Here is a 25,442-nt window from a genome sequence, read left to right as displayed (position 1 = left end):
GACAAGCGTGCGCCAGGGATGCTGGGCAGTCGTCCATTTTCTTGGGTTTTTTAACTGCCGGGCAGTCGCCACAAGGCCTGCTCTCGCGTGCCCACGCTCGGCATTTGCTAAACAGCTTCGCTGTTGAAAGGCGGGAAACTTTGAAGTTGGTCACGCTGTATCCTGTATCCTGTTCTGTTGATCTTCAGTTTCAGCCCGGGTGCCTGTTGGTGCGGTGCCTAAGCTTGTACAAAGCCCCCACCCCTCCTCTTTCCCCGCAGTCCCGCAGCAGACTGGCCGCCCATCCGGAGGGGGAGCCCCCGAGGGCCGGCTGCTGTGGCTGCTGCTGGTGCCCCTGCTGGTGGCCTCAGCCCTGGTGATGGCCGGGGCCGTCTGGTGGGCTCGGCACCGGGCCTGGCTGGCTGCGCGCTCCAAGAAGGCCACTGTGCCAGTCCCCCCAGGCACCGTTCCACCCCGACAGCCACCAGGTCAGTGGACCGCCTTGCTTGCACAGGGGGGGAGCAGACTTGGCCACAGGCGGGGATGGTCAACTGCCCTCATGTAGAACAGGGAGCGGGGTGCATTAGACATGGCTAACCTATGTCGGTAGTGAAAACGTGCGGGAGAAGGCAGCATGCGAACCATTTGGGCCTGCCGCCAATACAGGCCACATGTGCCGGAGTAAGGGTGTGTCAGGGGTGAGACAGCTGTGCATATTGCGCAGTTTTGATACAAATTTGTTTTCTTGCGCCAGGCTGCCCCAAAAGCTTGAAAATTGCAAAAATTGCGCCAAACTGCTCCAAAATACTCAAAGAGCAAAGGATTTTAATGCTCCCGTCAGTTTTAGTGGGGAAAAGTGCTTACTGACGGCATAATTTTCCAGCACCTCCAAGGTGATGCTGTTTGTAAAGGTTTAGTTAATTGGTCATACAATAAAAAAAACGCGCATAAAATTGTCCTCTACAGTTTTTTCGAAAGTCACAATGTCGGGTTGCACATGTTACATTCTGCGAGTTTTTAAAGCTTTCTCATCGAAAACCATTGCAAAGTCTTGTAGAAAAAATACTTATGTGTACTGAGGTGACAAATTAGTTGTGCAAACTGATGAAAAAACGGCAATTTTCGAAGCACCGTTTCTCCGGAACAACATTACTGGGCGCCGCTATCTTGGTGTGGTGAAGATTGGAAAACATGGCTGCCGGGCGAAGCAGTTGCTCGTGGTTCTGGCAGAGTGCTCTTCGCCGATTTGTACCGTGGTTTTGGTTATGGGGGTGGCTGGGTTTACATGTAGTCGCTTGATCTGCTGCGGGAAGTTGCGCGACTTGAAAGATGGGAGTTAATGAAGAACATCGTTGTGCCCTTGAATTCGCCATACTTCGGCGTTGAATATGAGGCGTGGTGCGTGCTTGAAGTGAAATTTCGGACTCATTGCTGTGTTATAAAACGCTGTTATTGCTGCCTTTGACAGCAAGCTTGTGAGCGACGGGAATGGGATGATCGATACTGCAGAAGTGGAGGTGGCGCGGGCTACATTGCCGAAAATGTTCAAGCAGTGTGTGATAGTGGGACAGACTATTATTGCACGCTAGCAATAATGGCTCACCTGTCTGAAGTGAAATTTAATGCCAAAAGGGAGGTGGCTAAACATACCAACGTTACTCAAATTACGATCGTAGTGCACCTGCACCTTGGGAATTGAAATGAGAGGGCTGGTGGGGTGGGACGACCTTGCTTTGCACAACTTTTGCCGTGACTCTACACTTGTGTGTAAAGCCGAGTCTGGGATTACAAAAATAATAATTTCGGCATTCACATGATAATAAAAATGCCTTACCATTGCTTAATTTTTCAATTCGATATTTCCAGCGGCGCTGCACGCTATCTATGCATAGAGCCTAAGAATTTAAAAATGGTTCGTGAAAAGGTAGTGCAGTAGCAAAAGCTTTATTGAAGTGCTGTTTCAGTGTTATGTACGTTCAAACTCGATAAAAAGTGCACTTTTCTCCCTGGAGTTGCCAAAAATTTTATTTTTAAAAAGGCTCCTATCCTAAGGTGACATAATCAGTGTTGTTGTTCTGCTACAAATTCGAGGTTTCGCTGCTCCAAAAATTGCTCCCAAATCTGATTCAGCTGTTCCACCCCTGGTGTGTAGTTGCAAGTGTTTTGTTCGTTTTATTCGTGTGCAGATTCTGTTGGGGCTTTTTGAGCTTATGCAGGACTGGTAATGCTGGAACAGAAAGAGAGGATTGCAATTGTAATGTATATTATTGGGAGAAATGGCACAGGATGTGTGGAATTGAATACACTGAATGCAATGTGTTGAATGCACAATTTTTGAAGTATTTCCAAGTTCATAAACACAAAGGACAGTTGTTTCAGCGAACAGGGATACATGAAATTGCCCCATGTTGAAAATGAGAAAAGCCATCCTAAAACACATTCAAAATATATTCTCTGAAACAAGCATGAGGCAATTGGACACCGGGCACTTATGATCGTGTTGTTGGCTCCTCGTCTTGTCCTGTTACTCGCACCGTATTTTACGCAGGGCTTACCCATGTCATGCTTTCTGGCGCATCTTTGGTGTCAAGCGTGAAAACCAACCCAAAGGAGTGTACCGTTCAGTGAACCTTCAAAGCTTCTAAGCTTAGAAGTGACGTGGCAGAGCCGACTTTTACTGCCCTCTTCATTGATTCCAAGTATTCTCAAAGTTTGAACAGTTTGAATGGTAACACTGCACTGTGAATTGAATGGGGTAGCAAGTGGTACATGCCAAGTATTCAAAGTTTTGATTATTCGCACACGTGTGCCTTGAAGTTATGCTCTCAAGAAACGAGGCTGCTCTGCTCTTTGAGTCCCTTGGCCATTTCCTTTTTGGGATGCACAAGCCGTCGAGCAGACAGCACAGCGCCCTATTAGTGTGCTGACTAGCAATGTATGTTGCAGAGCCATTTTTCAGTGCAGAGCACTTTAGGGGCTCGCCTTGTCAACGTAGCTCGCTGTTGCGGTCGATGTCAAACGACTGCCGGCATCGAGTGGTGCCGCAGGATAGCGGACCCAAGTAGAGCCTGGCGTTCCGTCGTAGGGCATCCCGTAGACGCTTCGAAAACCAAGCAGTTTAAATGGTTATAACTGTTCGAAACTCGTGAATTGCTGGCACTTGTCATACACCTCCCTGTTCTTTAGTGCAAAAAAAAAAAAAAAAAAAAGACTACAGGTACATTTGACGCCAGATATGCATAATTAACTGGCAGCACCCACGTTCATTTAGTTAGGACCGCTTGTTGGGTTGGTTTTTACGATGGCAAGCGAAAAAAAGCGGCAGTGCAACGCCGGCACGTGTGAGAGGAAAAGCAAGCACAAAAAGAACAGAACTCCTGCTGGCGCTGTTTTAGTTAGGGGCTGCGCAAGCACGGAGGTGGGAAATTTGAATTGCTTTGGATGGTAGCAGTGAGCGGATAATAGTGCTACAGGCCATTATGGTTAATCACTTTCTGTGCACTTCCGTCAGCTTTCACATTCAGTGGAACAGCTTTAATCTTTAACAATCAAATTGCTGTTTCAATATCTCTTTCTTGCCTATGTCTCTGTTTTGGTACATTTTCTCACCCGAATAAGTTGTTCTGTGCATTTTGGAAGTGTGAATGGAGGTGCGAATGCCGCAGCGTTTGGCAGCTGTGGCAGCTGTGAAGTTAAGAGCTGTAAGAGTGAGGGCAAGTGGGGAGGTTGGAGTGGAAGGTTTGTCCCCTTCGGGGGTGTTCCCAACCTCGAGTGCCCCCTTCTCCCTCCCCGTTGCCCGCAGTGGAGGTGCGCGTGGTGTACTCGCGCGACAGCGCGGCCCACGTGGCGGCCGTGGGCCAGCTGTGTGCGCTGCTGCAGTCGGAGCTGGGCATGCGGGTGGAGTACGACGAGGCGGCCACGGGCCCCGCCCACGTGACCCACGACTGGGCGCTGGCCATGGCGCATCTTCCCTGCCCCCGCTTCAACGAGGCTTCCCAGGGGGGGAAAAAAAGGGTCAAGATGCTCGTGCTCGAGTCGGACGGCGCACTGCTCAAGCACCAGGCATACCGCCTGCATAAGGTGAGTCCCGCTTGAGGCAATGAATGAAGCCTGCATTTACTGATTCCAGAAAAGCGGAACGGTTGAAAGTCAATATTGCCGCGAACCATGCATTGGATTTGTTTATTTGTGTTTTGCTTTTACCGTCCGGTTGCGCCGGTCTGTGTTATCTCTGTGCCAAGGGAAGCGCGTGTTCCATTCTTTCTTTCTGTGCCGCATGTGTTATCTGTTCTGATAGGGAGAGCATCCCGATCTAACGTGAACAGCCCAGAATAATCTTCTTGGATCTACAATGTTCTCGATGTGAATCGACGGTTCGAGAACCACGCGCGCCAAAAGATAAAAAGCCGGCAGAGCAGACGTCGGGGTATTCGATTCTGCGACGTTCGCCGGCGCACGTCACTTTGTTGACCGCTGCTTCGCCGCCTCTGTATTCTTTTGAGTTGTTAGGGGAGCACAAGTTCGCTCCAATAAACTTGTTTCTGTTCCAAAACAACTGCGTCGTCCCTGGCTTCGTGTCATCTGGTAGAGGTGCTGGGTAGCACCCTTCATGTGCACTACAACCTCTGAAAGCCGCCAAGCCAGTCCAACAAGAGCCAGCCTCCGCCGGCAAGATTTACCACCCGAGTTCGGTCTGCTACTGGAGAAAGCGAAGAAGAAAGACGTCACAACCAGCACCATGGTCAACCAAGCCGATCGTCCCGTCGTTCTGCAGCAGCCAAAGGGATCCGCCATCATTCCGAGGAGCCCCCGCAGAAGACCCAGAAGAATGGAACACGCGCTTCCCTTGGCACAGAGATAACACAGACCGGCGCAGCCGGGCGGTAAAAGCAAAACACAAATAAACAAACCCAATGCATGGTTCGCGGCATTACCTCGATGGGACGACGCAGAAACGTTCCGGCATGTTTTCTTCTACTTGGAAGATTCGGCTCGCACTTGGTTCGAGAACCACGAGAGCTCCTTGACAAACTGGGCTCAGTTCAAAAGTGAGTTCCTGAAGACCTTTACTACCGTGGTCAGAAAAGAACGCGCAGCGCTTTTGCTGGAAACTCGAACGCAGCACCCCAACGAAGGGGTCATGATCTTCGTCGAGGAGATGAAGGAACTTTTTCGCCGTGCGGACCCAGAAATGACGGAAGAAAAGAAACTGCGGTTTCTGATGCGAGGTGTGAAGCAAGAGCTCTTCGCGTGCCTTGTTCGCAACCCCCCCAAGACTGTGTTCGAATTCACGTCTGAGGCCGCCGCGATGGAGAAGACGCTCGAAATCCGAACGAGGCAGTACGACCGCCCAATTAATTCGGTGGTTTCAGAGACTGTTGGTGCCGGCGCTATTAAATCCGACTCACTACGCGACACCATCCGTGCAGTGATGAGGGAGGAGCTGCGGAAACTTTTCCCGACGACTACGCCACACCCTCAAGTCGCTTCCCTGACTGACGTAATCCGGGAAGAAGTACAGCAGGCTTTGGGAACTTCTATGCCGTCCGAAGCACCCCGCGAGCCAGAGGCTATGATTTACTCCGCGGCTGTTCGTCGACACCGCCCTGTTCCAACACGTCGTCAAGAGGCCCCGCCCTACCGCCGCCCACTGTCGCTCGCCCGACCCCCTGTAGTACGAAACCAGACGCCGAGGAAGACTGACGTATGTAATCGTCCTCTGTGCTACCACTGCGGAGAGGCCGACCACGTCTATCGTCGCTGCCCATACAAAAGACTCGGACTTCGTGGTTTCTCCGTCGACGCACCACGCGCCCAACCCGGCCAGCACCCATCTGACATTAAAGAATACCTGTCCAACACCAGCCGTGGACCAGCCCGTTTCAACCATTCGGCGTCGCCCTACCGGTACCAGTCGCCGGACCGCCGTAGCATTGCTCACTTCGCACGTGGAAGGTCCCCCAGCCCACGCTGGGGAAACTAAAGGCGGCAACTTCTGGAGGTGAAGTTGCACAACGGCGGAAAACCGAAAACCCTCCAACGACGCAACGATTCGCCGAAGACTGTGACTTACGACATGCCCTCATCCTGACGACTCGACCTAACCCTGACGTGACTCCTGAACACGACGACAACCACACGGCGCGACACGTACTTGAAATGACCAAACCTGCCGCTGAGACGATGACAACGACGACGCACAGTATCCGACCGTCAACACGCACAAGCCGAGATGCGATGCCCCGACGCACCCGGAACTCGAGGAAGGCAGCGTCCGACGTCCAGTTGTCCATCGACGGCTTTGACGTAGTCGCCCTCATCGACACGGGAGCCGACTACTCAGTGATAAGTGGGTCATTCGCGTCTAAGCTGAAGAAAGTTACGACAAAATGGGACGGTCCGCATATACGCACAGCAGGAGGCCATCTCGTAACGCCAAGTGGAACGTGCACATCCCGCGTCACCATAGACGGCATCGCGTACCCTGCTGTGTTCGTAATTTTACCTAACTGCTCCCGCGACGTAATACTTGGAATGGACTTTTTGACAGACAACGGCGCAATAATTGATCTCCAGACCAAGTCGATAACTTTTTCCTCTGATCACTCTTCGACGCCGCCACTGAACCCCGATCACCGTGCTGCTGTAAGGATCGCCGACGATCACGTCACCCTGCCACCCCACGCAAGCTTGATGATCGCCGTTTACTGTGAGGATGCTGCTCCTAACATCGATGCTATCGCAGAGGGTGACCAAAGGTTGCTTCTCAACCGTGGTGTCTCCGTCGCAAGAGGCATTGCGCGCTTTAAGCAATGCAAATCTGATGTTTTGGTCACCAATTTCACCGAGGAGTACCAGCATCTAAACAAGGGCGCTGCAATTGTGTTCCTAGAAGAAACGCAAGAAGCAAGTCAAGTGATCGCAGTCGCTAACTTTGAATGCGCACGTGCAGATGCTTCCAAGCCGCCGCAACCTTTCGACGTGAACCCGGTGCTGCCGCAAGAAAATCGGGACAGATTACCGGATTTGCTCCGTCGCTACAGCGAGTGTTTTTCGGCAAACTCAAAATTACGTCAGACACCTCTAGCGAAGCACCGAATTATAACCGAAGATGGAGCCCGACCTACCCGACAGTCACCGTACCGCGTCTCTTCACACGAGCGGGAAGCCATCCGGACTCAAGTCGACGACATGCTCAGCAACGACATTATACAGCCGTCGAAAAGTCCGTGGGCTGCGCCGGTCGTACTCGTGAAGAAAAAAGACGGCACATTAAGGTTCTGCGTTGACTACCGGCGACTGAACAAAATCACCAAAAAGGACGTGTACCCCCTGCCATGAATCGACGACGCCCTAGACCACCTCTGCCATGCGAAGTACTTCTCATCGATGGATCTGAAGACCGGCTACTGGCAAATTGAAGTGGACGAGAGAGACCGAGAGAAGACTGCATTTATAACCCCGGATGGCCTATACGAGTTCAAGGTGATGCCTTTCGGGCTGTGCACGGCGTCAGCAACGTTTCAACGAGTCATGGACACGGTGCTAGCTGGCCTGAAGTGGCACACCTGCCTCGTATACCTCAACGACGTTGTCGTATTCGCCCGGACTTTCGACGAACACCTCGCAAGGTTGGAGTCTGTACTCGAGGCCATTCGTACGTCGGGGCTAACGCTGAAGCCTGAAAAGTGCCATTTCGCGTACGAGGAACTCAAGTTCTTGGGCCACGTCGTCAACGCCACGGGAGTCCTACCTGACCCAGCAAAAACTTCAGCCGTTGCGAACTTCCCAAGGCCGAAAGACAAGAAGAGCGTGCGGAGATTTCTCGGATTGTGCGCATACTACCGGCGCTTCGCTTTGTCGCAAACTTCGCACGCATTGCAGAGCCACTCACGCGCTTGACGAAAGATAGCACCCCGTTCAGCTGGGACAACGACCAAGAAAAAGCATTCGGCGAGCTGAAAAAACGCCTCCAAAGCCCGCCCGTGCTCGCTCATTTCGCCAAAAACGCCGAAACAGAAATACACACAGACGCCAGTGATATAGGCTTGGGTGCCGTCCTCGTCCAAAAACAAAGCGGGTGCGATAAGGTAATCGCCTATGCCAGCCGTGGTCTGTCGAAGGAGGAGAAAAACTACTCTGCCTCTGAGAAAGAGTGCCTGGCAATTATATGGGCGATTTCAAAATTTCGCCCATACGTGTATGGAAGACCATTCAATGTTGTGACAGACCACCACGCGCTGTGTTGGCTCGCCAATTTGAAGGACCCCTCTGGCCGTCTTGGGCGGTGGAGCTTGCGCCTGCAGGAGTTTGACGTTACAGTCGTCTATAAATCCGGCAGGAAACACTCCGACACCGACTGTCTGTCCCGCACCCCGTCGACCCACCAGCACAAGACTCCGATGAAGACAGCGCGTTCTTCGGAATCGTGACGGAGAGCGACCTAGCCGCCCAGCAGCGCGCCGACCCTGACTTACGCGTTATAATCAACTACCTCGAGGGATGCTACGTCACCGTACCTAGAACATTCAAATGCAGCTTACCAGCATTCAGCCTGAGAAACTCCGTCCTCTTGAAGAAGAATTTCAGCCCTGGAACAAGAACGAATTACCTTCTTGTCATCCCCGCAGACCTTCGTGACGAAATTTTGGAAGCGTGCCACGACGACCCGTCTTCCAGATATCTCGGCACAGCCCGCACAATTGGAAAAATCAAGGCGAAGTACTACTGGCCCCGCCTTACATCCGATGTCACCCACTACGTCCGCAGCTGCCGTGACTGTCAGCGACGAAAAACGCCACCGACGAGACCCGCCGGACTTCTGCAGCCGATCGCCGTCCCATCAATGCCCTTCCAACAGATTGGAATGGACCTTCTGGGCCCGTTCCCTACGTCACGATCCGAGAACAAGTGGATTGTCGTAGCAACAGACTACATGACACGCTACGCAGAGACCGCCGCTCTTCCGAGGGGGACTGCACAAGAAGTCGCCAAGTTTTTTAAGTGCAATGCACTTCTTAAGCGACCCTGAACCTGCGTCCACCGGTGATGTCCGAGCCTGGCCGCTGACATGGCACATACCCACGTGGGGGATTGGCCAGGAATCTCCTCGTCTTCCTTGGCAACGGGGGGAGATGGGCGCGCGTAGCCTGGCCGCTGACATGGCACATACCTACGTGGGGGATTGGCCAAGAATCGGGCGTGAGAAGGGCTAATGCACCTGCTTAAAGGAGTACTGACACGAAATTTCAAAGCTGAGATCCGCTCTAGCTATCAAGTACAACGACAACACAAATAGGTGTCTGTGAATAAATGCATCTTTCTTTCTTTGTAGTTGTGTGTGTGTGTGTGATCTCTCTTTCGCGAACATTACCAAACCGTGCAAATTCAACTCGTGCATTCGCACTTTCACATTCTTCCCCTTGGGGAAATGCGGGGAATTTTCATAAGACAAGTTGTGCTGCGACATGGAGCCCCTGAAGTCCTCATCACGGACCGCGGAACGGCCTTTACTGCGGAGCTCATGCAAGGAATCTTACGCTACAGCAACACGGATCACCGAAGAACGACGGCGTACCACCCCCAAACGGACGGACTAACGGAACGTTTGAACAAGACGATTGTGGATATGCTGTCCATGTACGTCGACATTGAACATAAGACTTGGGACGAAGTGCTCCCGTATGTCACGTTTGCGTACAACACGGCTATCCAAGAAACCACGCAGATGACACCGTTCGAGCTCGTCTACGGAAGACTGCCGACTACAATGCTTGACGCCATGCTGCCTCATGTAGAAGACGACGACGTGAACGCCGACGTCCAAGGATGCCTTCAGCGTGCGGAGGAGGCCCGCCAGCTTGCTCGAGTTCGTATAGGGGACCAGCAGCTGGTGGATGCCGGCTGCTACAACCTCCGACGCCGAGCCGCCGAGTACCACCCAGGGGATCGTGTGTGGGTTTGGACTCCCATCCGACGACGCGGACTGAGTGAGAAACTTCTGCGACGATATTTCGGACCCTACAAGATTCTACGACGTGTTGGCCAACTTACCTACGAAGTGATTCCCGATGGTGACTCCGGCACATCACGACGACACACGCGGCCCGAAGTCGTCCACGTGGTTCGCTTAAAACCTTTCTACAGACGATGACGAACTTTTATTTTTATTTGTTCGGACTGTCGCTTATGTTAGCATCGGGTCGATGCACTCTTAGAGGGGGGGGTAATGTCGCGAACCATGCATTGGGTTTGTTTATTTGTGTTTTGCTTTCACCGCCCGGCTGTGCCAGTCTGTGTTATCTCTGTGCCAAGGGAAGCGCGTGTTCCATTCTTTCTTTCTGTGCCGCATGTGTTATCTGTTCTGATAGGGAGAGCATCCCGATCTAACGTGAACAGCCCAGAATAATCTTCTTGGATCTACAAAGTTCTCAATGCGAATCGACGGTTCGAGAACGACGCGCGCCGAAAGATAAAAAGCCGGCAGAGCAGACGTTGGGGTATTCGATTCTGCGACGTTCGCCGACGCACGTCACTTTGTTGACCGCTGCTTCGCCGCCTCTGTATTCTTTTGAGTTGTTAGGGGAGCACAAGTTCGCTCCAATAAACTAGTTTCTTTTCCAAAACAACTGCGTCGTCCCTGGCTTTGTGACAATATTACATGCTTTGTTGGAATTTCCTTATCCCTGTTGACGAATCATGATGCGCCTCACTGCTTTCACACCTTGGTCTCTAAGGCCTTCCAGCAGATCGGCTTCAGTTTTGTTCATCAGATCTGGCTCAGAGATCACACCCTGGGAGCTGTTAAGGCTGCGGTGGGGTGTGACCCTGATGTCCAGATCTGTGATGCGAGTTTGAGTCAAAAGATTTGTCGCTTGTTGCTTGTTCTTAACTTCCACAAGAGAGCACACCCTGGGAGCTGTTGAGGCTGCGGTGGGGTGTGACCCTGATGTCCAGATCTGTGATGCGAGTTTGAGTCAAGAGATTCGTCGCTTGTTGCTTGTTCTTAACTTCCACAAGAACTTCACCAGTTCTAAGTTTTTTGGCTTTGTAGGATGTACCAACAATGTCCTCAAGATATTTAGAGATGAGAAAGACAGACTTCGTGGCAAGGGGGTTCGATGTGTCGACAGATTCTATTATCAAAAGGCTAGGATAGTTGTCCGGCTTTGGGAAACTCGTGGTTGGCAATGGAGGAAAGGTTACTTCGGTGCAGCCCCTTTTAGGGCACTGATCTTTGGATTTAGAACATTTAGATATCATATGGCATGTAAATGAAGCAGGGGACTGGGGTACTTTCTTCGTCAGCCTTACCCCGATAGCTGAAGAGGTCCCAGAGCTCCCTGCCTAGTAAACAGACAGGGAGCCCATCCACCATACATCCGTCAGACTGTACATCCCCAACCCGCACCGCTGTTTTAAATGCCAGAGGGTTGGGCATGGCACTAACTCCTGCCGTGGTCGGCTAACGTGCGCAAAATGTGCACAACGTGATCATCCCTCAGACAACTGCCCTTCACAAAATCTCACCTGTGAAAACTGCCAGGGACCACATGCTGCATACTCTCGAAAGTGCGAAAGATTCAATTTGAAAAAAAAAGGTAATCAATGTTAAGGTCCCGAAGAACATCACCTTCCAAGAGGCACGGAAGAGGTTCGCCTCTTTCCCTCTGGATAGGTACGCCGACGCAGCTCGCTGGGGGGGGGGGGTGGAGCGGCGTCTGGCTTCAGCGGCGACACAGTACTGTGAGTCAGACTTTGTTCCGCCCCCACCCCCCTTGGCCTGCCTCTGGTGGCCCATCCCGTCCCCACACCTCTCGCTGAGCCAGCAGCGGTTATGGAGACAACCATTTCTGCTGCATCCATCACTTCCGCTCCACCGTCCCAAACCACACGCGAGGGCACGGAGGAGATGGAGACGGAGGAACCAGGGGCAGCTCCCACCCCCGCCGCACTGCCTGTGCCATCCGAGGCGTTCCTGAAGACCTTGGTGGTTGCGGGCCAGGCAAACCGCGCCCAAAAGGGTGCGTGGTTCAAGGAGCTTGATCACTCAGGCACTCTGAGCACATGCGACGACGAAATGGACGTCGGACAGTTTCTGCTTGCAACGCAGCGCAAAGAACGTGTCCCGAAACGAAAGCCTTCCAATGAGCTAAAAAAGACTAGACTCACAGCCACGAAAGACATCACATAAACATATACACTCAAGTAGCTCTCATGGGAAGAGAAAACATAACCTAATGGAACTGTAGAGGTCTTCTTAAAAACTTTGAACGATCTGTACGATATACTGCACTCCAATCTGCCAAGTACCATGTGTCTACAAGAAACCCATTTAGTGGCTAAGGCATTGCGCTGCTGAGCATGAGGTCGCGGGTTCGATTCCCAGCCGCGGCGGCCGCTTTTCTGATGGAAGCGAAAAGCAAAAACGCCCGTGTGTACGAGATTTCGGCGCACGTTAAAGATCCCCAGGTGGTCAAAATTAATCCGGAGCCCTCCACTGCGGCACGCCTCATCGCCTGCATTGCGTCGGCGCGTTAAACCCTACAATCATCAAGAAACCCATTTAAATTCCAAACATACAAATTTCTTGAATAGTTACATGGTATTTATAAAAGACAGAGATGGTGGTGGTACATCTTCCGGGGGTGGGGCCATCATTGCCCGAAAGTCCTTGGCGTGTCACACTATCTAATTACAGACCGTCCTTGAGACTGTTGCCATTTTCAATAGGCTAATAACACTATGCTCTGTTTACATCCCTCCTGATTTCCAGCCCTCGAGCTCGGATTTCGAGGGCCTTATAGATCAGCTACCCTCACCATTTATCCTTTCAGGCAGCCTCAACACACATAATGTGCTCTGGGGCTCTCTCGCACGGATGCCAGAGGTCGCCTGATAGAAAAACTTCTAACATCTTTGGGAGCATGTTTGTCTGCTAGAATTAAGCTTAAGGCCTTCCAAGTTTTAACTCTCTATGGACCGGACGCATGTTGTTCACTTGTAGGAGGAAAACCGGGAATTGAAGAAAAGTTGGCCCGAACAGAAATATGAATGGGCATGAGAACTACACAAAGCAGTTGCCGCCACAGGTTCCAGCTCGCCGAGTAACTGCGAATCCCTCCCGGATGAAGAGCAACTTTCCCGCTTGTAACACAGTGATCCAATATTACTTGTTCAGCGTAGGGAGCTTTCAGAGCAACATTTTCGACAGTGTCTTTCACTGCTAACCACAGGCACATAACTGGCTTCGGGTTTATTCGTGCACGGGTTGGGAGTAGGCGCAGCAATAGGTTTAATGTCCTTTTGATGACATGTCTGTTGTACTGACAGGAAATTTAAATGCGGACGTCAGCTTGGCAATGGCGTTATCGAGTCTAATGCTTTGTGGATGAGAACAAGGGAAGCTAAGAGCGTCCTTGATTGCCTGAGAGCATCCAGATCCTCTTTAGGGAGTGTAAAATGGGGGGTGACTCAGGTGATTCTTGGTATAAACAGTGGGTGAACGTCGGATGACGTCGTGTTCCTTCATTCTTTGGAGTTGGTTATATATGGACAGAAGAGCATGGGGAAATCTTGTCTGACGGATTTGGTTACATGAGCGATAGGTTGGTTGTTCGAAGTCGAGGGTGACTTGGATAGATAGATAGGTTCATGAAACGCGGATCGAGGCTTGTGAGCAATGAGGAGGTGGAGCTTCCACTTTCAGTGAGCTCTGATGATGACTCTTTGCCGTACAAAGGTCGCTGAATGCTTTGCTGGGTGTATCGGCTTTCCACCTCTCTTACTCCTGCTTGCGAGATGGTTGATGGAGGGTGAACAATAAACAGCAGTCCTAATACAGTGTAGACCATTTATAACGTAACCGCTTATAGTGCGGGACCGGATATAACGCGGGTTTTTGCGACCACCGGTTTGCCTCCCATAGAACTCAATGCATAAGCATACCGCTTAAGATGCGGTTGGCCGAAGCACAATACCGTTTATAGTGCGGTTTTTCGGCGGGTCTGCTGATCGACCGGCGCAGCTGAGGCATCGTTTTAGGGTAGCAAAAGAAAAAAGAAAGGATGAAATCGGCCATCTGACGCAGCGTGCACCCCTTGCCCTCCTCTAACGTGGACACCCCCCCCCCCCCAAAAAAAAAAAAAACAAAACAAAAAAAAGGCACCCTATAGTTCGCGCGTACCTGACTGATAACCACAACTGACCTTGCTTGATGCACCTCGGAAGATAGCGGCAGACAAGATCCGCGCGCGGCAAGTTGATTTTATTAATCGTGAACCGCATGGCCCGTTTTCGCGCACGAATCATGCACATCAGCGTCGGGCGTTTTTTTTTTTTTTTTTTTTTTTTCGTGCTCGTATCGACGATTCCGCGCTCGCGGTGGCTTCTTCGCGTGGCAGTGGGAGTAGCCTGACGACTTGCACCAATGGGGAGACGCGTACCTAATGGCGGGAGATTCGAAGCGCTCCGAGCCGGCTAGCCGCGCCAGAGATGTTTAGGTTTACCACCGCGGTATTTTTTGATGAGCGCTTTCACAAGCAGCGTGGATGGCAGTTTATATTCCACTTTTCGCCCACATTATTAGCTCTTTTCTTGCATGAGCATCTTCGCTTGCGCCCCGTGCGGCATTTCAGCGAGCGGTTAGAACTGGAACTGCCTGCACCGCTTCACGGCCAGTGCCGACGCCATGTTGCCGCCTCTTACCGCGCCGCCCACACCACGCCAGTTGTATCCGCGCTGGCGAGCACTGCACGTTTTCGCGATACCAAATCTACCACTCGGTTCACGCTTTAGAACGTTGTTGCAGATAAGCCACCGCTCTTTCCCTTTCCGAACATTCGAGCCGCGCGAAGTCGAAGATTTCCACCACCAGTACGTTGCGCTGATAAGCAGCCGCCTTCGGCATCGTGAACACAAGGCGGGGTAAAAAAAAAAATCCCGCTGGCGTTCTTATCACGTCTTGCGGCATTTGTTCATAGACGCTAAAAACGCAGCCATGGTCTTTCAAAACAAACACAACGGAAGTTAAAGCCGCACTCGCCGTTTTGAGACTGCGCTTTTGCCCTGCAGCAGCGGCTGATGTTAAAAATAATACGAAATATAGACCGTGCCTTCGTTTTTAAGCGCTGTGCGTTTGAGTGATGATAAATATAGGTTGACTTGAGCGATAGGTGGCGATGTGGTTGAATTCTCGCGTGTTTTGGTTATAGTGCGGTACCGCTTATAGTGCGGATTTTTGCGGCTCCCGCGACATACGTTATAAGCGGTCTACACTGTATCTTGTTGCGAGACATGAGTGCCACTACTACCCAGCAATCCTTCTGATACCCATGCCCTGACTTCAGGGAATGCTGCTGTCTTTGAAACACCAAGGTGCTACAAACTTTGACCCAAGCATCATTTCTGCTGACAAGGGAATTTGCAGGCTAGCGGTAACTGTTAGTTGTGGAGGCTCTCGCGTCTATTTAGTGCCGTTATCCTGCTTGTTCCTGCCGTTATCCTGCCTGCTCATAGCCACGTTAATTTGCATCTGTCTCTCATTTGTTATACGTAGGCAGCAAGCACGTTCAGGTATTTGTGTCGCACCTCGATCGTAATTTGGCACCTGTCAAAGACCAAATCGTCGTGTGAAGTGTTGTTGGCGAAGGACCCAGCAGGCGGCCGCCACACACTGCAGGGGCTGGAGAGAGGGGTGCAGTTTCAGTGTCACCCTTGCCCTCCCCCGGTGCAGGACGTGGGCGTGGCGAGCGAGAGCAGCGTGGACGAGCTGTACCACACGACGTATGCGGCGCTGCTGAGCCAGCAGGCGCAGGCCCTGGGCGACTACTGCCACCTGCTGGTGGCCCGGCTGCCCTACACGACGCTGCCCGACCGGCTGGACCTGGTGCCCGAGAAGCGCTTCCTGCTGCCTGACCACCTGCCCCACCTGCTCGAGGCCCTGCTGCACGACCCGGCCAAGGGCCCGGGCGGCCAGCAGCAGCAGCGCATTGCGGCCGCCCTGCGCTCCGAGGCCCGGGCCCGCCTCGACCGGGCCCTGGCCCTGGCTGGCAGCGCGCACCAGGGGGACGGGCAGGGGGGACTGGCACACCTGCGGGACGTGCTGCTGGGTTCGGAGGAGCAGGTGTGATGACCTCCGCTCTCACTACCGCAGGTGCAGTGAACTAGAAGGGAAAGGTGTGTCGGTCAAGGCCAATTAGGGGGGTCCCTTTTGCGATGGAAATGTCTGCTGAGGAACTCCTGTTGTTAGCAACGCCCCTGGTGGCCGCCGCTTACTAGTTGGTTTCAGAAGTTTCATTTATTAAATTAATCCCTGTTTATGGCCCTAGATAGTCTTATTTCTTCGTTTTGTGGTATAAAGTTTCATAAAAACCCCAAAATAACTTTTTAGTTTGGTTTGAAAACTTATAGGGGGCGCTGGCTGCAACAGGAGTTCTCTGAGGAACTCCTGCGCTCCATACATTTTTTTAACCATAAAAGGGACCTGCGCTCTCCATTGGTTCTTCCCCTACATGACACACCTTACCTTCTAGTACACTCTACCGCAGGGGAAGTGTTAAGCCATGGTTGCGCTAGAGTGTATGTTCCCAAGGGTCCCTGGACTTAGTGAAAGTGTGGTAGCACTGACACAGACAAGGACAGACCAGCACTCTGTCGGCCTGGAGATGCTCATGATGGCAGGGCACTTTCACTGGGAACGTGTGGCAAAAGAAAACATTAGGGCCGATCCTTCTTCTCAGAGGAGTCAGTTAGAACATGGGATACCCGGTGGTGGCAGGTGGAGGTAGGGCCCATACAAAATCAATCACACACTCCACGGATACTTCGAAAGCATTGCTAAGAGTGTGGGAGGGGGCAATCGACATTTCTCCATTCTCCTGCTCTTTCTATAGTATTGCGGGCCATCGTTTTTACAACCACTTGTTCTGTTCCCTTTTCTTTGTTTCATTCATGTTGAGAAGTGCTCTAACCGCAAAAGTGAACAGCAGTGATTGTGAGAAACAAGCCAGGATAGGTTTCATGTGTTGTCTCCATGAGGAACACGTCCAGAAAGAGGGGTGATTTCTGTCGGTTAGAGGTCAACACATTGATGATCAATATGTGTCCATGACAAAACTTTACTGCATTGCAAACAGATCAAAAACAAGGCCCCAAAGAGGACGCAACTTGTTGCACATGACAAATCATTCGCACCCATTGAGTCCTCAGGTCACTCGGTTATTTTGCTTTGAGCGTTCCACCCAAATCACCATCCCGCAAAAAAAAGAAAAGAAAAAAGTAATCATTGCACCAGGTAACAAACATGTAACAAAGTTGTCAATATCTAGGCCTGACCGAACCATCTCATTTATCTTTCGGTGCCTTGTAACCAGCATAGTTTAAGTTTAAGTTTTTCAAGTTTCAGTTTAATATTGCGATAGAAATTTGTACAGAGTAAACTTTAGGATATCCCGTGTCAAAGACTAAGGAGGTATCACTTAGAAATTCTGGTTCTTGAAACGTTGTTTCGAACACTGGCAAAACTCGTAGCATACACTCATCTGGTACAGTATAAACCGGCCCAAACATCAACCGTCAATATAGAATTGACAATTTAGCTTGAGGCGAAAAAAAAAAAAAGCTGACAACAAGAATTCTGCAGAAAGGCTTCCCTGAAATAGATATATATTTTTTTTAATTTCTGGCATTGGCATTCCCGTCAGTTCAAGTTGCTGATCAGAGCTGTTGGAACTTCCCTTAATGGGGAAAAGCCCTTGAGCTTTATAAAAATGGCACACCCAAAACCTATGGCTTTAACCCTTTGAGGGTTGAATTTTTTCACCAAATGCGACCCCCCCAGAGTCGATTTTTGTTATTGCTGGTTTAAATTCTTCGGATCAATTTATTTCGATAAAAAAATATCGTAATTTTTTAGGGTGACCATAAAGTGACAAAATCGTTTGTGTTGCTACATACATGTGGTTTATTCACGAGTAACACAAGAAAAATTCTAAATAAAAACTAGAGAGTAACAAGCCAGCACCTTTTGAGTGAATCGAAACCAGATGGTCATCAGTTTCGCAGGCGCAAAAATCGGGAAGCCCCCAGAGGATGATACCAAAACCAGCCGCTGCCCCAGGCGCCCTTGGTCTGTGCCAGGCGCAAGAAGCGAGAGGCTCCCGGTCGGCGTAAGGGGCCTTAGGTGTGCGATACCCAGCGCGCCCCCTCGTTACCGGATGCGCAAGCGATAGCCGGCGCGCCGCTAAAGTAAATCATAAAAAAATAAAAAGAAGAGCCATCGGCGCAAGAAAATAATTTGACGTGTTTCTGCAGTGTGGCAACACATGAAGAGCAAGAGAAGTCGGTGAAAAAGGCGCGTTTTTTAAAAATACAAGCGGTGACGTACGCGTATGTTATTGACCATTTTGAAGGTGTTTGCAGAGGACGTACTATCGCGGTCACACTTAGTGGGAACACGGGAGCGCGTGGCGCGAACTGCTACTAGAGCATCCTAACGGCGCTTTGCGGAAACATTGCGCATGCGCGTTGCAGGGGAAAAGAGAGTACAGACCTCGTCGCGCGCATCGCGTTATCAGGCGGCAGTGCGTCGTCTGCTACTTGCCAGCTACCACCGCTCAAGAAGCAGTCGACGTTGCCAGTGGCTGCCGTGAACGGCAAAAATAAATACTGCGGCGCTGGAAAAAAAAGTTCAGAGATTTCTTTTGCGAGCAAAAAAAAACAACAAACGGTTGATGCAAGGAAGCAAGAACGAATCGCGGTCTTTTTCTACGACGCGCACCGGCAATCTGCGGCCATGAAGATCTAGCATGAGCCGTCACTGCGAGCTGTGGAATACTTTCAATGCTCGACCAGCCTGTCTATACGCGACCACCAGGCGCATTACGTGCAGCAGGCGTTGCAATCTACAGAACTTTCATCTCTGTGTGCATAAATAAGGACGAATATGGTCTGACTGCAAACCTCGCTTGAAACCAAAAAAGCGAGTCTTGGTCTTGCGATGCTCCTGTACCTTATGTTTTTCTGTGTTTTGTGAAATGTTTGCAGTAACAGCAGCTCCTAGTTTGCTTCTTAATTTGTGTATGGCTCGCGGCATAACTAGGTTTACTGCAGGTTGAGGAGGACCTTTGTTATACTGGAGAAGCTGGATAACCTGCGATAAGAAGTTGTGCAGCCTGAGAATATTAGGGGGAAGCTAGCTTCTCGATTTCAAAGAAGTTTTATTGCACGGCCTAGCCCAGCTTATATCAGGGAACAACTCCGACGATGTGGAAGTGTTCCGTTCTTGGTTTTCTGGCAAAACACACGCGCAACTTCCTCGTCTGGGCGTCAGTAAAAGTATCGTAAATTGTGGAGTGAAGCCGACCTGAAAACTTCCCGTTCTCATCCGCGAATTTGGTGAGAGGGGCGACATGGCAGCTAAAAATAAATTTTAAGTTTTTCGCATAGCTTCAAGTCTAAGTACTGCTACACTGTTTATATGCCCCCGGGGTCAGCACCAACACCACAGACACCACAGACCCATTTCCGCAGGCAGACCCATTGACACATAACACCACAGACCCATTGCTGCCGGCGATATCCCGCAAGTAATCTGGTAGCAACATGCGGCCCATGTGCAGCTCGTGTGTCCTTCAGTGGGAAGAATACAACGAATTTCGGGGCGCAGTTTCAAATCTCGGGTGAGGATACACCAGTCTACGCTAGCCACTCGGTATTCCCGGTCGTCGTTCCATAGGTGAGTTACAGAAACTATTAGGACAAGTCATGGTGCCTTTGAGCCAGCGATGACTGCTTTAGGGATGCTTTTTTTGCTTCCAAATGGGCAATAGAGAAACTGCTGTAGTTTCTTCAACCACGTTGGTTGAAGGTATTGCTACACCTATGCAGCTGTAACTCGCAGCTCGCGGTGACGGCTCGTGCTGGCGGTCTTCATGGCTGCAGAATGACGATGCGCGTCGAAGTAGGAAAAGACCGCGATTCGTTCTTGCTTCCGTGTTTGCGCGTAAAAGAAATCTCAACTTTTTTTCCAGCGACCCAGCATTTACTATCGGCATTGACGGCGGCCACTGGCAAAGTCGACTGCTTCTTGTGCAGCGGCAGCTCGCAAGTAGCAGACGACGCGCTGCCGCCTTATGACGCGATGTGCACGACGAGAGCTGTACTCTTCTTGCCTCCGCAACGCGCATGCGCGCTGTTTTCACGCGGCGCCGTTAGGATGCTCTAGTAGTAGCTCGCGACACGCGCTCCCGTCTGCGACCACGATAGTACATGTGTGTCCGTGACTCTGAAAGGGTTAAAGCCAACTTTCCTCAAATTTCACCTTGCCAAATTTACTTTGAGCGTGTAGTACGTACCACCAAACCGACTGGGACATAACTAGTAGACCCGTGAAATGCGTTGTTAATGAGTTATAAACGTTGAAAATAGCTCCGTCGCAGGCGACTCTGCACCTGGCGGCAAAATGTGCAAAACAGCTATGAAGTAAAAGTGTGGCCGGCGGGGTGCATTTTCCTTCGGCCAGCCACAAGAACCGGTCGAGCTCTAATTGGCACCTTTCCCCCTAGGGCTGCTTCGAGGGGGAAACGTTGCGCAGGTGCCCTCCAGCAGGCTGGCCGCTTGCGGCCGCTCTGTCGCCGGCCGGGCCAGCTGCAACGTCGCTTGTAATGGCCATGCTCTTCTCAGTTTCTGTTCCAAAATCGCCGATTTCTGACGCCTGTTTGCGCCGTACATACGCGTATTTGAGCTGTATTATTTTGTATCATCGAGTCTTTTTAGTGAAACTGTATGAAAATAAGGTTTTAAGGAGGTCTAAATTTCGAGTGCAGTTGGTTTTTAGATGCACCAACTGCCTTTCAGAGTTCTTGTTGTGCAAGCCCAATCGCTTTGCAGGTAATGGCCACCAGCGTGATTGTGGGGTCTTTAACTGAAGGCCCTCTTGCAGCACTTGTGGAAGGCCCTTTTGCGGCCCCCTTTGCGGCTCGTGACCCCTATTCTGGTTGATGCGGTGGGTCACTCACTGAACTTAGGTTCGAATGCTTGGTTGCTGTGCACTCCAAGGAACAAACGGTTGATAGTTTGTGCCTGTGTCGTGTTTCCTTGTCTCCGTCTGCGTTTTGTACTGCTCTGAGCAGCGCGAGTATTCCAGTCTGAGTTTACCGATTATGAACTCGCCCAAAGGGATGCTTTGCTTGGTCGTTTGTTAAAATATGCACGCGGCATCACCTCAGACCCAAGCGCAAAAAAAAAGGGACTGCATACATCAAGAGCATTCAAACAGAAGGGCTAAGGCTCATGTGTCATTTTCATCAGCAGGTCCGATCCCTCAACACTAGCCTCACTAGAAAAAATAAAATTCATCTGGAAACGTTATAGGGGATCACAATAGGCTCAATTTTTGTCGCTAGAAGCAGCACAACTGTGTCCTTGATGCTAAAATAAATGCGCACCATTTTTATTTTACAAGGAGAACAGGGTTTGGAGCGCGCTTTTATATCACATGGTCAGGGCTTCCTTCTTGACTTATCTGTTTTGCCGGTGCTTCAAATTCTTGAAATGAAAGTGCCTTTTCTCTTATCGGGTGCTCTATAGCAAGTTGTGTGCACCCTTGTGTGTGTGCTGCCACTCCAGGTGTCAAGTTGACTGTCCCCCGTCGTCTTTCTATTCCTGATCGTTGTAGTTTTGGACGACAGAGTGCCGTTCTTGAAACCCAAAGTGCCATGTCTAATATTGAATGCTATTATTGATTTTGTTCTTCCTTTTTTATACGTTAGTCTTTCCTTTTTTTTTTCATTTCATTCACAGCTTTGTGTCTCCTAATTCGCCCGTACTGTTGTAATCCACTTTTTATGTATGGGCGATTCAGAGCATGTATGATACTGCCGCGATTTTTAACAGATTTCTATTGCGAGCTGTGCTAGCTGGCACAATTCTTGTTGTGGCTGCTGTTCTATCTTTTTTTCCCTCTCTTTTATACCCAATCACATGGGTCCAATCAAAGTTGTAAACGTGTTGATGTTACTATGTGCTCAAATTTTTTTTTCTTGTTCTGCATGTACTAGTCTTGAGAGAGATTTCTATGCTTGCGCTCAAAATAGTGCTCATTTAATTTTGTTTTTGTTGTTGTTGTTTGTTTTTTTCAACGTGTACGTGAAGTTCTTAGTGTACAAATGTTGCAAACACTCCTGCCTTGGCAATCAACAGGCCGCTGGCGGTATCAAGAAGATAGATGAATAAATATTATTTTTCTTGCACAATGTGGGACTCACCCCTTTTTTGTTTAGCTGGTGGATCACTTGCGAGGCTGAGGATTAGAAATGAGGTTTGGCCACAGTTTGGCCAAAATTTGGCCACAGTTGGAAGGGGCCTTGCCCAGGCCCATCAAGCACTGCAGCACTGCACCAGTGTGCAGGGTCAAAGGGAAGACACAGCACTGAATTGCAGCTACACACTGTCACAAGCAACAGTAAGAAACGCCAACAACTGGGCAGTTCGTCATAAATAGTGTGGTGGCATAGCAAATAAAAGGAAACGCACGATAGCACTGTGGTGTCTTCCCTCCACGCTGTTCAGTGTGCGAGTGCATTTGATGGCTTTACTAGCTGGGGTAGGTGCAGGGTAGTTTCTTAATGACGAGGGGAGTCTGTATGCTGGGCACTTCATGCTGATGCCAGTAGAGGCTTAAAACCCGAAACCCCCTACCCACACACAAGTGAGGCCCTCGTGAGGCATGTAGCTCATCTCAACTGGGAGTGGACTTAAGGGATGCCAACAGTGCTGAACACCACGGAGAGTATAGTTGAGCTCTTTTGCATGTGAGAAGAGAAGTTTTGCAATGTTATGAAGAGAAAAAAGGCCTGGTTGAAAGCAAGTGGCATGTGTCGGGTGCCTCTGTGGCCTGTTGGTAGGTGGTGGGCTGTTGTGTCGGTGAGCAGGGCAGTCTTGGGGACTACCATTCCAGCGAATGCGTGCCACTGCAGTTGGGCGACCGACTTCTGTGGAATTAGTTCGCCTCCCCACGCGGTCCTGCAGTACGTTTGCTTCAAGGAGGCAAAGTGGGTGAAGTAAGCCTCAAATGAGGATCGCGTTTAAAGTAGACGCATTCTTGCCACACATTCAATAGCAAGGGCAGGTTCTGGCCATCGTCTAGAGCGTTTTCCCAGCAGAATGGTGCAGGCTAAACGTGCTGGGCTCGTAACCCGGAGGTCTGTGGATTGAAACCACGCCCTGCATAATCTCTAACGGTAGGTGCGTGTGTGCAACTTAGTGGGGATCCCCTTTACCTCACAGGGCCCCGCATGCACAGGCAAGCAATGCGTGCAACTGGCTGCCTCCCGAGCACATATAACTCAAACACGCTGCTATGCGAAGCCTAAAAAACAAACATCATGAACAAGGAAAGAATGCTGTTTAAGAGGACCTGCAACAGCCAAGCAGTGCTCAGGACGGCCATGGACAAGCTTGTCGCAAGCCACGAGAGACTTCACACTAAATACGGTGCGAGGAAGGAGGGAATAGTACAGGAAAGGCAGGGAGGTTAACCAGAATACTGTCTGGTTGGCTACCCTACTCAGGGGGGAGGGGATATGGGAAATGAAAGGGAAAGGAAGGACAGCGGTACATATTAAAGGAGAAAATGAAACGAAAAACACAAGGCGTGACCAGGCGACTAGAAAGGCAGTACAAAGGACGTACACAAAACCAGAAAATGCACAAAACTAATACGGTCCACTGATAAAATTGGCGAACTAAGGGCACTGCACTATAGTAATGTCCCTACAATCGTTCATACAGGCCCGTGTCCTTCAAAAAAATTCCCTCGCACTTCCCCGAGGGGGAGAGTGTGTAAGTGCGAATGCACGGTTGTTGGTTGCGCGATTACGGTGGATATCGTGATCTTAATGAGTAGTCGAGAGATTACACACACGCACACAACTACAAAGAAAGATATTTCACTCGTTATTGCTGGTACCGTTGCCCGGTCCGCCATCATCGTTATCGAGATGCAGGACCAGCGACCGCTCTCGACGACGGCGCGCGCTCGACTAATACCCTCCCGCGCCACGAGGCCGCTACACGAGCGCCCTCACGCGTCGGAATGCGGAGCGCCCGCTACGCGAGCGAGAGCTCTCCCACCCGAAGTGGAGAGGAGGCGCCCAACACCCGCAGTCACTGAGCGGAGAGAGGAGGAGGAGAGTAGCGCCCGCCGTTACGGCGAGGGCTACACGAGCGCCCTCACGCGTCGGAATGCGGAGCGCCCGCTACGCGAGCGAGAGCTCTCCCGCCCGAAGTGGAGAGGAGGCGCCCAACACCCGCAGTCACTGAGCGGAGAGAGGAGGAGGAGAGTAGAGCGCGCCCATCTCTTCCCGTTGCTAGGGAAGACGAGGAGCGCGCGCACCCGCAGCTGTTGCTATGCGGACGACGGCGGCGGACGATTCAGGCTCGCTTAAGAAGTGCATTCGCACTTAAAAGAGCAGTAGGGCTTTTATAGCCTTTTCGGCCTGTGACGGACAACGCCTATGGCACAAAATTGTCTGCGCTGTAAAGGGGAGGTCGTCGATTCGGCGAAGTGTGGTGGAGAGCTGTTGCCTCGGCGTTATGAAGCGGTCACAATGGCACAGAAGGTGTTCAATCGTCTCGTCGGTGGCACACGCATCACAAGCAGGGCTGTTGGCCATTCCAATGGTGTAGGAGTAAGCACCGGTGAAGGCAACACGTAGCCACAGGCGACAAAGTAAGGTGACGTCCGAGCGTGGCACGTTATTAGGTAGGTGGCGCTGCAAATCTGGGTCGAGCGAGTAAAGACGAGCGTTTGAGAACTCAGGGGTATTCCACTTAGCGAGAGTGACTTCCCGGGAAATGGACCGCAGCAACCTTGCTGCATCAGTGAGTGATAGAGGGATGCGGGTCAATCTTGCACTTGTGTGGGTGCCATGAGCCGCTCTATCCGCCTGTTCGTTCCCAGTAATGCCGCAGTGGCTTGGGAGCCACTGGAAAACAATATCATGTCTATGCCTGACTAATGTGTCATGTAAGCACTGGATTTCAGCCACAAGTTGTTCGTATGGGCCGCGGCGGAGGGCAGACTGAATGCACTGAAGAGCGGACCTCGAGTCGCATAGCATTTTTCTGGCGATTCCCGCTGCATGAATAGAAGGGCCTCCCAAATAGCTGCCAATTCAGAAGCGGTTGACGTCGTCGAGTTTGAAAGCTTAAAATGAATTTCGGTCGACTTTTGTGGTATCATAACAGCGCCGGCAGAACTGGACGTGGCGACCGACCCATCCGTGTAGACATGGACCCAGTCTCTGTATGCCTCATGTAGAAAGAGTAGGGATAGCTGTTGAAGACCGCTAGGTAGAAGGTCCGCTTTCTTTTTTATTCCCAGAATATTTGTGTCACAGCCACCAATACGGTGCAATCTGCCTTAACGACCGTTGCATCCCAGAGCTTCATGCCATTCCCAG

General features: G+C 50.9%; 1 protein-coding gene across 2 annotated transcripts in view; it reads left to right on the top strand.

Moving 5' to 3' along the window:
* Positions 1-22,232, top strand: part of LOC144140917 (uncharacterized) — an 80,954-nt gene extending 58,722 nt beyond the window's left edge. For both annotated transcript variants that reach the window (XM_077672414.1, XM_077672415.1), the window contains exons 9-11: positions 261-467; positions 3,782-4,059; positions 15,713-22,232. In XM_077672414.1, coding sequence (XP_077528540.1) covers positions 261-467; positions 3,782-4,059; positions 15,713-16,108 — 881 coding nt within the window. In that variant the 3' untranslated portion in view covers positions 16,109-22,232. The remainder of the gene's footprint in view (positions 1-260; positions 468-3,781; positions 4,060-15,712) is intronic.
* The last annotated feature ends 3,210 nt before the right edge of the window (positions 22,233-25,442 follow it).

The sequence above is a fragment of the Haemaphysalis longicornis genome, unplaced genomic scaffold (genome assembly GCF_048455015.1).
Source record: "Haemaphysalis longicornis isolate Haplotype H1 unplaced genomic scaffold, Haemaphysalis longicornis Haplotype H1 scaffold_56, whole genome shotgun sequence".
NCBI classification, from domain to species: domain Eukaryota; kingdom Metazoa; phylum Arthropoda; class Arachnida; order Ixodida; family Ixodidae; genus Haemaphysalis; species Haemaphysalis longicornis.
This window is presented reverse-complemented; position numbering and strand designations above follow the sequence as displayed.